The 13,031-nt window shown below is 40.5% G+C and overlaps 1 protein-coding gene across 1 annotated transcript; it reads left to right on the forward strand.

Annotated features, from left to right (window-relative positions):
* Positions 1-10,034: 10,034 nt before the first annotated feature.
* On the forward strand, positions 10,035-12,925 carry LOC127620354 (protein-tyrosine kinase 6-like). Its single transcript, XM_052093564.1, has 3 exons — positions 10,035-10,693; positions 11,661-11,875; positions 12,063-12,925. The coding sequence occupies exons 1-3, from the start codon at positions 10,610-10,612 to the stop codon at positions 12,094-12,096; spliced, it is 333 nt and encodes a 110-aa protein (XP_051949524.1). The 5' UTR covers positions 10,035-10,609; the 3' UTR covers positions 12,097-12,925.
* The last annotated feature ends 106 nt before the right edge of the window (positions 12,926-13,031 follow it).

Consider the following 13,031-nt stretch of genomic DNA (forward strand, 5'->3'; position numbering starts at 1 on the left):
TGGTGGCAATCTAGTAGTGTTGGTTTGAGTCCACCTTAGTCGAGTCGGTTTCAAGTCCGAGTCTTTAAACAAATAAGTATTTATATTTTATTTCATTCGTTGCATCACAAATGACTTGGCTGGACTCTGAAAACAATCCAGAGTCCCAAAGGCTCGAGTTTGACTCAAGTCAGAGTAAACATGCATTGGAGTCTATGACTCGAGTCAGAGTCTAAACTCAAGTAGGCTACAACAACTCTACAATCTAGTTAATGTTTTATTAAGTGCCTCAAACAAAACTCTGAATATCTTTCATATATTTCATGGCACTAACCGGGAAAACATTTCTCTCACAAAACCAGGTTATTTCATACTTAGTGCTGAATGAATCAACCTGGTACCTTATACACACAGTTTCCAAGAGGACTATTGCACACTCCCAACTCACATAAAGTACATAGAGACAGCCAATCATGCTGGAACTTAAAACATTTTTTTTTATAAAAGCAAATAAATCTTTCTTTTAACTGGAGTCGCAAGTTCGAATCCAGGGCGTGCTGAGTGACAGCACGCCCTGCTGACAGGCTGGCAGGCTTCCTAAGCAACCTATTGGTCCGGTTGCTAGGGTGGGCAGAGTCACGTTGGGATAACCTCATCATAGTCACTACAATGTGGTTCTCACGCTCGGTGGGGCGCATGGAGAGTTATTCATGGATGCCGCGGAGAATAGCATGAAGTCGCCACAGATGCTAGGAGTAACGTGCTCAACAAGCCACGTGACAAGATGCACAGACTGACGGTCTCAGTCGCAGAGGTAACTGAGATTCGTCCTCCTCCACCCGGATTGAGGCGAGTCACTACGCCACCACGAGGGCCTAGAGCGCATTGGGAATTAGGCATTCCAAATTGGGGAGAAACCCCCCAAAAAATCTTTCTTTTAGTGCTGTCGTTAATTAACACAAAATTCATTTAACGGCATTATATTTTTAATACTAATATTAATAATGTGTTTTTTCCTGAGGCCAGTATATATTTTTTCAATTGTTTGCAATGGGAGCGCCGCGTATTTAAAAAAGCCTGCCGCACGTTGAGGCACTGAGTGTTTTTTTCTGGTCGCCGAGAGATGAAAAATGTTCAGCTTTGGGTAAAATGCAGCACTCGTCACTGTCACTTTTACCCAGCTGTCCAATCACAGTAGAGGAGGGGCGGGACAAATACCACACCAACAGTCACTGGACTGAACAACAACGGAGAAGTTTGCTGGTCTCTGAGTATTCATGTCTGTACCCTATGACATTCCCTGACTACCACAATATTAATATGAAAAAATAATGCTTCAGCCTACCCTTCATCCAGAGCTAGAAACTATCTGCGAAATTAGGTACTTGCAACATTACTTCCGCGGATATTCCGTATCATAGCAACAAAAGCTTCTCAGTTGAAAAAACGCGCTCTCAAGCGCTCCCAGCTGGGCATTTTCAGCTGGTAAAAAACGTTTGATGGACACAAGGCCTACTATGACCTATATATTTGAATAAACCGTAGTTCATTAGAAGCGAGTCGGTTCGCACAAACGCCGCTAAAGTCATATGCATTGACCGTCGGTAAAACAGATGGTGGGAGACATTATACTGATACCTGCGCCAAGCATTTGATCAATGTTGCACAGCAGTAGAACATGCCCGCAAAGCACAAAAAGAGCTCAGGACTTAGAAACATGATTGCAGCGGTAAGATAGCTGCCATTTGAAAACCTTCTTTGCAATGCGATGCGCGTTACGAAAGTTGCGAGTTGCGTTGTGAGGCGTTTGGCTGTGTTCCGCGAGTGCGACAGCTACCGGCTCGCTGAATAACGTATAACGTGCCAGTTAAGGCAGCCTGTGGAGTCTCTGGTGGCCTTTATGGAGTTAATGCCACGCATACTGCGTAATATGCGTAAAGGGAGCGCAGCGGCGGTACTGATTACTGGCTAAAGGAAACCCTGCGGCTGTCTCCAAGGTTCTGGCACAGTGTTTGATAGTGCACTAGAAAATGCAGAGGCTGGAGACATTGCTGGAACCCTGCAGGTAAACTACACTGTCATTAACCCATTTAATCCCACCGGTTACAGTTGTGACCGGGGATCTAACAGGAATTTTTGATGTATATTGCACAGAGTTGACAATTGTAAATGACAGTGCTGACTTTTATGCACGAGTCTTGCAAATAGTCACATGACCAGAGCTATTTAATTCCACTGTGCTCCTGGAAAGATGTGTCTGTCAAAACTCTATAAAAAGAAGCAAATAAATCCTGTCATCATAACACAGCTACCATATCTTGAACATCATTTGAATTGAGTTGTGTTCATTTTCTGTTGTTCAACTCTGTTGGTTGGTTAGGTTTTGTGTGGATGACTGAAAAATACATCTGTATGAAGCATATTTTGTCCACTCATGTATATAAACATATTGCGATTAATAATGATTAACTACAAAAACATTATGGGATTAATCACGATTAAATATTTGAATCATTTGACAGCTCTACTTTCTTTACTTTAAAGGGCACCTATTATGGAATTTTGAAAATTACCTTTCATGTAGTGTGTAACATAGATTTAAGTGAACAAAAACATCCTGCAAAGTTTTATATATGAAAGTTCACTGTAAACAAAGGTATTGTCTCTCAAAATTAGGAGTCGACTCTGAGTCAATGTAATGAATCGTTTTTCCAATGAGTCATTTTCCTTTTTGTTGTGACGTCAAGACAAAAAATTATCAAATTGTCCGCGCCCACTCATTGCGTGCGCAGACACCAGGGAAAACTTGAAAACATCATGTTGACAACAAGACGCTGTGTTCTGAAGTGCATATCAAAAGCGACCTTTTTTTCACTGCCCAGGGACGAGCATGTGAAGAATCAGTGGCTAGAGTTTATATTTACAACTATACCGCACAAGTATAGCCCGAACCTTGTGCTGTGTTCGCGTCATTTTAATGACGATTGCTTTACGAACGTGAATGCTTTCAAGTGTGGATTCGCGAGCCGGTTGATACTGAAGTAAGGTTCAGTACCAAGTTTATTTGGATCAGCTTCCTCCTCCGAATCACAACCTGTAAGTATTATTAATAATTGTTGCTTTTATGTGTTTTTTAGCATGCTTAATAAGTATTTGTGTGTGTTGTGTAAGTTACACTCAGCGCAGCTTCTAGGTCTCCAATGTCAATTTTTTGGAAATATGTGAAATGTTTGTCGATGTTATTGGAGTTGTCATAAAGAATAGAGCAATAACTTGTAGTAATGCAGTGCTTTACCAATATGTTTATGCGTTGGGCTAACGCAAACAATAACTGATTGGGTGTTTACCACCGAACTTTGGGCTATGATCGCTAACATAAATCAACTCAAATTCCTTCTCTAATTTAGATTTTTTTACTACAAAGCGGTGATGGGCGTTCCGTTTCCGACAATCTCTGCACAGAGTATACCAATCACAACTGACTGGGTCATCTGACCAATCACCGCAGATTAGCGTCATGCAAAGGAGCGGTTTGGAAAAATTAGTCGTTGATCGAATCATTTGGGAGTCGGTGAGCAAATCAGGTAAACATAAATGCATATTATAAGACAACAAAAGTGTTTTTTTGTCATTGCATGCATGTAAAACTATTGTTGGGGACTCCCAAAACAATATTAGGAACATTTTAAATGCCATAATAGGTGCCCTTTAATAACCCAATTACAGGTTATCCTAGTTGAGGGAGTTATTATTTGAGATTTACTGTCAGTTCCACAGTCTAAATAGAAGTCTAAATTTATAGAGGTCCACATTTGTGACACACATATTGTCTTGAAGTGTATAAAGTGTGACTTATTATATGACATTGCTTTCTAATGCTGTCTCTCTCTCTCTCTCTCTCTCTCTCTCTCTCTCTCTCTTCCTTGAAGAAGTGCTTTTTTATGAATTAGAACTGATCATCATTCCAGTTCTGTTTCTGGTAGTGGCTTTTCTTGTCACATTCATAATTCTGCTTGTGCTGAAATGCTGCAATAAGACATGACATCATTATTGACACCCAACAAATGAAAAAGATGACACACAGCACCATCAGAACACATACAGGAACTGTAACAGCAACAGACGGCACCTGCAAGGCATTGATGGTAGCTATGGCATCTGTCTTTGCTACACACTAGAGTTACTGTGTTGTGTGTATTTAAAGGTCTTCCAGATCATGCATGATTGCTATGTTTATTTAAAGGTCTTGAGGTTCACGTATGAACGCTATGTTTATTTAAAGGTCTTCTTGTTTACGAATTATCACAATGTTTATTAATAGTTTATCCTATCCATTAATTAAATGTTTATTTAAAGGTTTCTCACATGTAAGCCATACTGACAGATGATTTAGAAGGTAGATGTTCAACTGTTAGACAGTTCTGTCACTTTTAAAGGAACATTTACATTTATGCATTTGGCAGACGCTTTTATCCAAAGCGACTTACAGAGCCCTTATTACAGGGACAATCCCCCCGGAGCAACCTGGAGTTAAGTGCCTCACTCAAGGACACAATGGTGGTGGCTGTGGGTATCGAACCAACGACCTTCTGATTACCAGATTACCAGTTATGTGCTTTAGACCACTACACCATCACCACCCCATTTCATGGTGTCTTTTACCAATTGTAAAAGTAATTCTTTTAACACAAAAACGGCTCCACCAGAGCTCAACCCAACGGAGCATGAGGTTATTCCCATGACAGCCCAATCTCACCATGAGCTGAAGAATTCCAGCCCTGCAGTACCTCAGACCTGAGAGGCAGGTCCTTACCAGACATCACTGGCAACAATGTCGCCTATGGGCACAAACCCACATTCGCTGGACAGACAGGACTGGCAAAAAGTGCTTTTTACTGATGAGTCGTGGTTTTATCTCACCAGGGGTGATGGTCAGACTCACGTTTATCATCAAGGTAATGAGTGTTACACCGAGGCGGGATCGATTTGGAGGTGGAGGGGCTTTGTGGTCTGGGGTGGTGTGTCACAGTATCATCGGACTGAGCTTGTTGTCTTTGCAGGCAATCTCAACACTGTGTGTTACAGGGAAAACATCCTCCTCCCTCATATGGTACCCATCCTGCAGGCTCCTCCTGACATGACCCTCCAGCATAACAATGGCACCAGCCATACTGCACATTCTATGCATGCATTCCTGCAAGACAGGAATGTCAGTGTTCTGCCATGGCCAGCGAAGAGACCGGATCACGTCTGGGACCTGTTGGATCGAAGGGTGAGGGCTAGGGCCATTCCCTCCAGAAATGTCTGGAAACTTGCAAGTGCCTTGGTGGAAGAGTGGGGTAACATCTCAAAGCAAGAATTGGCAAATCTGGTGCAGTCCATGAGGAGGAGATGCTCTGCAGTACTTAATGCAGCTGGTGGCCACACCAGATACTGACTGTTACTTATCATACCCATAAATACTTGAGGCTGCAATCGGTGCTAAAGGTGCTTCAACTAAGTGCCGAGTTAAGGGTCTGAATACTTATGTCAATGTGATTTTAGTTTATTTTTAATACATTTGCAAAATTATCAAATATCTGGTTTTTGCTTTGTTTTTACGGGATATGGAGTGTAGATTGATGTGAAAATAAAATAATTTAAAGCATTTTAGCTTATGGCTGCAACAACAAAATATGAAAAAAAAATAAATAAGGGGTCTGAATGCACTGTAAATATAGGAGCCTTCAATGCAGGTAAGACAAAATTCTATCACTGATTCATAAACTTATACAGTATAAAAATGCTTCGTCAGTGTAACAAAGTTATAGATGGGGTGCAAGGAGGAAGCAGGAGTCAGCGAAATTCAACTCAAAAAGGTCATTTATTTTATAACATAAAATTGGCTTTTCAGCACTTCACTCAACGTGTGTGTGTGTTGGTAGCTCTCTCCTCACTGGCATCTGGCTCGCTCTTAAAACCCGACTCCACTCTCACTGCTATGACAAATAGCTGTTTGAGGCAATCTTTGCCAGGTGATGATCCTTACTGGTCTCATCTCCTGGGGCACGTTCAATCTCAAAACGGTGTGCTCCGCTTGGCTATGGTTTCAGTATAGAACAGCATTTTTCCACAAAACGGTGTGCAATGGGCTTTGAGGTACAGTTTCTCTCGTTTGAGAGACGTGTATATAAACTCTGCCATATTAAAAAGGCAGTGCGCACAATGGACCCAACTAAAGTCCTTTACAAATGTGTCTACTGCAGCTTGGTGTACGCAACAGTTGAAGACATTAGAAGAAATGTTTGCCTTGTCATCCTGAAATGCGAGGCAAATTTTGGATCACCATAATTAGGAACCACAGTTTCCAAATATCCCTTCACTCGATTGGGATGTTTTCTGCTATTCGGTAAGGGCAGTGACCGTAACATCGAGCGTATTTTGTAGTATTAAATACGTATTCAAACTGATTTCATCAGGTTCCGAAATTTCTTCGAAATGAACGCAAAGACTGTCCTTCTCAGCTGCCATAGCCTGCGCTCAACCACGCCCCCACCACCACAGTCAGGTAAGCCATTTAACTGACAAAGCAATTGTATATTGTAATACTATGAATTAATTATATAATTTTGTCTTGCCTGCATTGTAGACTCTATCAATCATAAAAATGTACATTCTGTTTGAATAATATTATGCAGAATGTACACAACGATACATAAAATATAGAGATCAGTGCCTACCTTATTCAGTGTGATGGTTGAGCCAATATTTTTTGCCCCTTGAGTGTAAACACTAGCGTTTGGTTTGTAAACTAATTTATTTTAAAATCTTTTAAGTGAATAAATCTTCCTTGTACACTATGGTTTCGGTTGTGAAAAGGCTCAATGATTCAATGTCTCACTGTTTACACATAAAAGACACTCATCTGTCACCACTTACTGGGCAAGATGGAATAAGCAGAAATTGCAGTGTATCTATCTGACTCCTGCAAAAGGACAAGGAACAACCGCAACATGACACCCATTCCAAGTAATGTGGCCCTTTGATCATTAAGCTATTCTATTGGTGGAGAACTTTAAAATCTAATGCAATCACTGTATGATGTTGTCTTAATTGTGTACATACAGGCCTAACACAGCATAACTTTTAATTATGTCACCGTTTGTTAAACTGAAGATATAAATTGTAATATCAAACATTTCCGTTTTCTCTAGTTAGCTTGCAAGCTAACAGTTAGCTTATTAGTTTAGCATACTGTTAGCTGCTTCTCTACATTTCCATCACATTTCTCCTCACTGTCGCCACCTAGTGACACGGCTTTATGATTATATTCAATAGAACTTAAGTTGCGGTATATTTAAAGTCCCCGTGAACCGGAAGTTGCAAACGACTTTTCTCCAGTGTTGTGACGTAATTCCGAGAGAAATGGAATACTAAATGAGGCAAAATAGTGGGCGTGGCTTTTTTTTTCCAACTAGCACCTGATTGGATCTAAAAAAGTAGGTGTTTCATTCAGAAATGGAGGCAGATCTTAACGCAAGTTTACAATCGGTTGTTGAGGATTACTTGCCGCCTGAAACACCGCCAGCAGTCCCCTTCCTGCAGCAGGAGGAGGAGGAAGATGAAGAAGAACAGGAACACACGGAGGATCATTTAGATCACGGGGAATCAGACCTTACATGTTTGAGCCGTTACATGCGGAGGGTTCGAATGGTAAAAAGTGTTCCGTGAGTGTCACAACCAAAAATGCACCTCCTCGCCATCTCTCCTTTCACACGCTGTCAATGCTTGCAAACACACAGGCAGCCTGTCTACTGTCAGTTGGAGGGGCGTGGTTACGGATGTTAAGGAGACACCTAAACCGTCAAACCTACGTCATCAGGCAAGGTCCTCTAATGCAGAGGGGCGGGGAATTTTCAGATTTTTAGTAAAGATTACGAAGCCAAAATTTTTTTTGTGTGGATTGACTTGCATGGATGAATTGTTCACCACAAAACGATCAATTTAGGCAAACAAAGTAAGTATGGTCAATTTTGAATTCATGGGGACTTTAATAATTTTACTAACTTTTGTATTTTTTTTTTATCTTTGTGGTTAGGGGGCAGTACTCCAATTACACATGAATGTGACATCCAACTGTTGCAAAACTTTAACTGGTTATTTGAATGGGGGCGTAATATCTAGTGGACTGCCTTGTAGTAGGAAGCTGACTGACCGGCTGAGTTTGGTATCTCATACTACCCATATCACTCCTATTACTTCTGCCATATGGCAGAAATAGCAAGAATAGTATGGTAGTGTGCCATTCCAAACTCGCCAACCCTTCTGAGAAATGGTAACTTAACAAATCTGAATGAATCTCTTTGGTAAATGGATTCAAAAGACTCGAGTCAGTGAAATGAATCAAAACCCCTCCCAATCTTGTGCATCCCTTGACAGTTGATCACTCTTCAATTTGACTTGGCAAGTGTTAATTTCGGACCTTGTTTGAAAAGTTACAGGACAATAGTGCATTAAAGAGGAGTTAAATGAAATGTAAGTACATCTGAAAAATGGCTTTTCTTTTCTACTTCTAATTTTCCTCCACATAGAACCAGCCAATGTCCGAGAGCGCCAAACCTTCCTGGGGTTTGCCCACTTCCTTGCGGAGTTGTTACCACACCCATCACAGCCCAAACTGAAGTGTCCGAACCTGACCCATCTATTATTTGAAAGCTGGGAACCGGACCCGGACCGGACCCGGCCGGGAGACACAGAACCCATCGACAATGATTAAAGATGAGCTTGTTAACAGCTAATTGCTATTAACAAGTTAATTTACAAGTTGTGAAAAACTTTGTCATACCTAATGTAACGTTAGTAGCCTTCTCCCCTGTGCCTGGCCATGATGCATATAATCAAGCCTCCTTGCCTAGAAGGTTGGTAAAATACATCCATGTTTTCTGTGATTCCTCCCTTGCCGATTGAGTTAATCCACTCATTATTTCAGCTTCAAAAGTCCACTCGCTGTCATGGTAATGGATTACAAACACAGCTTGTTTAGAATAAGCTTTGAAGTTTGTTTTTGTAATTCACATAAGATAACTTCGACTGTTTGCCTTTTTGACCTATAATAACAATAGCTTGTTCATTGCCACGGCTGCTAATGCTAGCATTGCTAATTTACTATTGAGTGCCTTAACTCCTCTCTGCCTCTGTCACTCAGCTAATTGTGGCTCTGCTCCATTTTTCACCTTATATCGCAGCCCGCACATTCTAGCAGTTACTGTAAAATATTGACATTAAACTCTTTGAATTAATTGATCAGTCATTTGCACTGCTACATAGATGTTGTGCCATTTCTGATGATGTAATTTATAATAGATTAAATGTCAAACTCGAGTCCAAACTTCACCTTTGTTTTTACTGGCTGTAAATCTCTTTCACAGGACCACACAGTTCAAGCAGCAGCATGTGATATGACTGAAAGGCGAATCTTTTCCATGGGTGCTCATATTGGATCTGCTCTGGTTAGATATAAAATCTAGATCAGTGGTTCTCAAACTTTTTAGCCAGCGACCCCTAAACTAACATCGACGAAAACTCGCGACCCGCTACCTACCACAGCATGCACAAACAATAAACAAACAAAAAAAGTGGTTTTAAATCCACATCCACTTCCTATGGAATTGTTCCAAAAGGCAGTGGAGATGACCAGTGACGTGTGTTTTCAGGCTGCCGAGACTCAGTCCATTCTCCTCCAGATGTTCATCCAGCTCAGGAAACATCTCCACATTACCTTGTTCAACTCGCTCAGCCCATCTTTCCAACTTTTTCACAAATGCATCAATTTTCTCATTCATTGTTAAGATGTTTGTGTTTGGACCTTGTAATGAAAGATTAAGCATGTTAAGCCTTTCGAATATACAGGCCAAATAAGCAAGTTTTGATAACCAATCTGGATCTGTCAGGTGGTGCGCGAATTCAGATTTAGATTCTTTCAACAACGAGTGCACTTCCTCACGCAGTTCGTAAAGCCGGCCGAGTGCCTTCCCGCGAGATAACCACCGGACTTCGGTATGAAACAGCAGCGCTTCGTGCTGCGAGCCCATCTCATTGCAAAGGGTGGCTAGCAGTCTGCTGGTTACTGGACGTGATTTTATGTGATTTACAATTTTGATTGCACTTTTGAGAATACTGTTAAACTCACTGTCAAGTGCTTTGCTAGCAAGAGACTCACGGTGAATGATGCAGTGCGTAAACTTAACACGAGGAGCCACTTCTAAAACCTTTGCCTTGAGTCCCTTGTTTTACCTACCATTGCACCTGCACCATCAGTACATACGCCAACACAGTTATCCCATGTAAGTCGCATCTCTTTTAGTCTGGTGTCCAGCTTGTTGAAAATGCCACTGCCGGTACAAGTCCCCTCCAGTACTGAGCAGAAGAGCATTTCCTCGTGCAGTTTTCCATCAAATGTGTATCTGATGAATGCCAGCAACTGAGCAGAATTAGACACATCTGTAGATTCGTCGAGCTGTAACGCATATTTCTTTCCATTTAACCTATTAATCAATTGACTCTTAATGTCTTTTGAAATATCATGAATACGGCGAGCTATCGTGTCATTTGACAATGGGACAGTCATAAGCTCACTTGCAATTTTCTCGCCATGCATGGCCCGACACATAGCCACAGCTGCGGGCTTTATCAAGGTTTCCCCGATCGAGTGTGGCTTTTTGGACTGTGCTATCAGGTATGCCACCTCATAAGATGCCTTCAGAGCATTAGCAGTAATTTGGGTTTGTTGTGCGAGTGTGCGTTTTTGAATCTGTAATTCCTTCTATTTTCTGCGAAAAAAGTCTATAGGTTTTTCAACACAAGCAGGGTGTCTTGTCTCCAAATGTCTCTGCATTTTTCCTGGCTTCATACTTTCATGGGCAAGCACTTCTGAACAGATTACACACTGAGGGTGGTCCACGTCGTTGACAGTAGAGCAAGTGAATCCATACTTTATGAATTCCTCTTGATATTTCCGACGTTTCCTACTTTGGTCAGAAGGGGTCTTGCTCTTGTGTTTAGTAGATGTACATGGTTCAGATGATTCAGGCAGACTGTCCACAATTTTCTCAACATTTTAAACCTTGCGAATTACAAATTTATCCATTCTTGCTGTTGCAGTTTTCACGTGCAGTTGCGTGCTGTATTGATAACTAGCGATCAGTCCCCGCACGGTGACGTCATATCTTAGAGTCACGAAATATTATTTAAAAAAAAATTGAAACCTTCTAATCACTTCTGTCTTTAGAAATCAGAAAATATTTAGTTGTAATCTTAATTTTTCAGTATTGAAAAATATTTATTGTAATCAGAAAATACATACATTTTACAACTCGCGACACCTTGAAATCATTCCGGGGTCGCGACCCCCAGTTTGAGAACCACTGATCTAGATAACTGAATAGTAGAATCATATTGACGGTTCAATGTGAGACTTAACTCAATCACAAAAGCTTGGCAGGGTCTATACATAAATATTTATTACATTACTGGTTTTATGAGCCACTTGAGGCAGCTTGTATTGACCGCTTCATAAATCAAATATGCATTTATCATGCTTAGCCATATGCATGTAACCAGAGGCTTTATGATTAACAATTCATTTACTGTCAAAAGCAAGTTTGTGGTTTTTTGTCTTAACACAACCTGTCCTGAAATCATAGGAGGGTCTGCACAGTAAGAACTACATCCATGGAAATGTCAGAGCTCGAAGCATCCTGGTTGGTCAGAACCTGACGGTCAAGCTGTGGGGGCTGGGTCCAGCGCTTTACAGGAAAATGGATACAGGCTCCGCAGAAGATGTGGAAGATATAGAAATGAGAAGGTGGCAAGCTCCAGAGGTGTCGGCTCGGCAAACTCTACAGCAAAGCAGCGACATGTGAGTGGAAATTTATGGCCTTATGTCTTCAGTATGCTTTGATATTGTAAAGTATTGTAAAACACATTCTTATCAGAAAGCTTAAAGCTAAAACAGCTAGGTTTATTTCAGCTCTAATGCTAAGGAAAATTAAAACTAATTCTAAAGTTGTCTAAAGCCCTTTTTTTTTTTTTTTTTCTACTTTCAGGAGCAGCCCCCTTCATCAACATCATGGCCAGTGAACTTAGCAGTATTTACAGAGGGGGAAATTCACTGTAGACCCCCACAATATTTATACCAGGCTTGTAGGTCCATATAGTGCAAGTGAATGTGATCATGCCTTTTAAAGCTCCAAAAAAAATAAAATAAATAAATAAATCAGCATAAAAGACATCCATACGACTCCAGTGGTTCAATCAATGTCTTCTGAAGCGACCCAGTTTGATTTGGGTGAAAACAGACCAAAATGTAACTCCTTTTTCACTTACAACTTTACAGCAGTTTCCTTGGCGATCATTATTTCATGCTCTATTATAATTCCTTTGTGTCATCTAGCAATCTGCACAAGCATCAAACATTAGGAAGTGTAATACAGCTTGAAATCATGACTGCAATGGCAAGAAAGGGGCTCTTTTAAACATCGTGCAAACCAGGCGATTATGTTTTTACGTTTTGATGGATCAAAATAAGAAAATAACCCAAATAAAATGTTAGCACATTAAATGCACAAAATTAGATTTACTTGGCTTGGTCTGCCTTATGTAGCTACATTTTCGAATTTGTACAGTTATACGTAGCTTTGCACATTTTCTGAATCCCCATTTAAACCGATAAATGTGTCTTTGGTTATATTATTAATTTAACCCAGAGTATTTATTATTGGTGTAAATACATTTTTCTCTGTTGTTTGACCATCTGATTTAAATAATGGTGACCTGACTAGATTAAAATTGTTGAATGTTTGGTTTGCCACATACAGGCACTTCTGTAACATCTGTTGAGTGTTTCTAGTTTGTCACTGCTTGAAGTCATGGTTATCTTACAATTTAGCTGTCTAAAGGATTAAATATGTATGCGTAATTTAATATCTTGATTAATACCTTGATTAAAAATAATCCTGTACTTTACTGATTACTGTGTTTTTCATTTTTGTTAAAAAAAAACAATCCAGCATGTA

The sequence above is a fragment of the Xyrauchen texanus genome, chromosome 26, assembly GCF_025860055.1.
Source record: "Xyrauchen texanus isolate HMW12.3.18 chromosome 26, RBS_HiC_50CHRs, whole genome shotgun sequence".
NCBI classification, from domain to species: domain Eukaryota; kingdom Metazoa; phylum Chordata; class Actinopteri; order Cypriniformes; family Catostomidae; genus Xyrauchen; species Xyrauchen texanus.